This window comes from Oratosquilla oratoria, chromosome 20 (assembly GCF_046742065.1).
Source record: "Oratosquilla oratoria isolate Oo_2021 chromosome 20, ASM4674206v1, whole genome shotgun sequence".
NCBI lineage: Eukaryota > Metazoa > Arthropoda > Malacostraca > Stomatopoda > Squillidae > Oratosquilla > Oratosquilla oratoria.
The window spans coordinates 42,105,830-42,108,329 of record NC_134796.1 but is presented as its reverse complement, the minus strand read 5'-3'; the positions used below and the strand labels follow the sequence as shown (position 1 = coordinate 42,108,329).

The 2,500-nt window shown below is 47.0% G+C and overlaps 1 protein-coding gene across 5 annotated transcripts in view; it reads left to right on the top strand.

Moving 5' to 3' along the window:
* The window catches only part of LOC143036495 (LIM homeobox transcription factor 1-beta-like), a 103,811-nt gene that overhangs the window by 52,714 nt on the left and 48,597 nt on the right, over positions 1 to 2,500 (top strand). For 4 of the 5 annotated variants that reach the window (XM_076203909.1, XM_076203912.1, XM_076203911.1 and 1 more), the window contains 2 exons: positions 216 to 448; positions 1,232 to 1,380. In XM_076203909.1, the coding sequence (XP_076060024.1) occupies positions 216 to 448; positions 1,232 to 1,380 (382 nt within the window). The remainder of the gene's footprint in view (positions 1 to 215; positions 449 to 1,231; positions 1,381 to 2,500) is intronic. The other variant, XM_076203910.1, reaches the window with a different exon arrangement.

Genomic DNA, 2,500 nt, shown 5'->3' with positions numbered 1-2,500 from the left:
CGATCATCATGGGGGTCATATTTGAGTCGCCCGAAGGAAAGGTTTGGGAAAGATTGTTGTAAATATTCCAGCTATACCACACGTTTTGGGGAATATTAATTTAGGAAGCCCAGCTATTCCACAGTGTTTTTTTTTCTCTTTGGAGAACATCGATTTAGGAAGCCCAGCTATTCCACAGTGTTTTTTCTTCTCATTCTCGTCGTTTTCTCCTCCAGGTTGTTCTCCGTCAAATGTGCCGGATGCGGAGATCGTCTACTGCCACACGAACTGGTCATGAGAGCCCAGTCCCTCGTATTCCATCTCCACTGTTTCGCCTGCGTCGTTTGCTGCCAAGTCCTGCAGAAGGGCGACCAGTATGTCCTCAGGGGACATCAGGTCTTCTGCAGGGCAGACTATGAAAAGGAAATGTTCCTATTGCAGCAGCATGGGGGACAGAGTGAGTGGCTGTGTTAGTATTATCGAGGTTTTTTCTTCTTGTTGGTTATGGTTCTGTGGGTGACTGTGGATAGAGAGAGAGAGAGAGAGAGAGAGAGAGAGAGAGAGAGAGAGAGAGAGAGAGAGAGAGAGAGAGAGAGAGAGAGAGAGAGAGAGAGAGAGAGAGAGAGAGAGAGAGAGAGAGAGAGAGAGAGCGAGAGAGAGAGCGAGAGAGAGAGAGAGAGAGAGAGAGAGAGAGAGAGAGAGAGAGAGAGAGAGAGAGAGAGAGTAATAAATGCTGACATGCATGACTGTGTATAGCTTGTATAACTTCAATACATAAATAGCAATCAAAATTTCATTACAGTTTTTCTTTTAATGATATCATATACCAAAGTAAACAAATATAAAATGACTTTAAATTCATATAATTGTGAATTGACTGGTTAAATGCGTGTATGTGTCGCGTACATGAGAAGATGTGTATGTGAGATTATTTTTAAGTGCTAGTTCATGCATGTCTGCTTGCTACACGCTTGCAAGCAAATCCTACAACTCCTTTCCAAAGGACCTAAGGTCGCATACTACCTTCCTACTGCCTTTCCCCTCCCAACGATCTCGTTTTCGAATTCTTCTTGGGAACTTCTAAACATCTTAGGTCCTTCGGGGTTCCTTCTCCTCCTCCTCCTCCTCCTCTTCTTCTTCCTCCCCTTCCTCTTCCTCCTCCTCCTCCTTCTCTTCCTCCTCCCCCTCCTCCTCCTCCTCCTTCTCGCTGCCGAAGAGGTTTCAGATTCTTCTTCGTTGACACCCCCAACAGGTCCTCTGGGTGACGACTACATCGTTGACGAGGGATCTCGACCTCGGGACGGTCGTCGAGGGCCCAAGAGACCAAGAACGATCCTGACGTCAGCGCAACGAAAACAGTTCATGGCGTCCTTCAACGTCTCCCCGAAGCCCTGCAGAAAGGTAAGTACGACCACATCTCCGTCAGGAAAGACTTTCAGTGGTGGCTTAAAAAGGGACCTTCTTATGGGGTGCTGTTGAGAAAGATGTGTTGTTTTTGTTGTTAGGGGCTTATTAGCGCTTCTATCCAACGTCTCCCCGAAGCCCTGCAGAAAGGTAAGTACGACCACATCTCCGTCAGGAAAGACTTTCAGTGGTAGCTTGAAAAGGGACCTTCTTATGGGGTGCTGTTGATAAAGATGTGTTGTTTTTGTTGTTAGGGGCTTACTAGCGCTTCTATCCAACGTCTCCCCTGCAGAAAGGTAAGTACTGTCACATCTCCGTCAGGAGAGACCTTCAGTGGTGGCGTGAAAGGAACCTTCTTATGGGGTGCTGTTGAGACACCTGTGTTATTTTTGTTGTTAGGGACTTACCAGCGCTTCTATCCCGCCAGATGGGATGGAAAGCCCTGAGAATGACTATGTGTGCATTTGCGCATGCGTGTGTGTATGTGTGTGTGTCTGTGTATGTGTGTGTGTGTGTGTGTGTGTGTGTGAGTGTGTATGTGTGTGTTCATGTACACGCACACACACGCCATCTACGTGTGGCTGACAAAGGAGCATCAAACTATATGGAATCGAATCGTTTCCGAAAACAAAAGAAGATCTAACTCTACGAGAGCAGAAGAGCATCTAACTATCTACGAAAGATAGTGAACCTGAGCATCAGAGGAACACAGGTTGCAGGATTCGTTCAAGTGGATCTGCGTCGGGGTGGGGGAGGGGGGGCGGGGGGGTAGGGAGGTTCGGAAATGGCCCAGAAAGCAAATCCCTGAACACAGGAGTTGCTGTGTTTTGACGCTCTTTATCTCTCTTTCCCCACTCTCTCTCTCTCTTTCTCTCTTTCTCTCTCTCTTTTTCTCTCTTTCTCTCTTTCTCTCTCTTTCTCCAAGTGCCAGCTCGTTCGACACTGGCGTCAGAACCGGAAAAGCGAGAGAGAGCGAGAGAGAGAGAGAGAGAGAGAGAGAGAGAGAGAGAGAGAGAGAGAGAGAGAGAGAGAGAGAGAGAGAGAGAGAGAGAGAGAGAGAGAGAGAGAGACTTTGGTCTTCTGTTGCTTTATTTCTTTTAATTTATTAATTAATTTA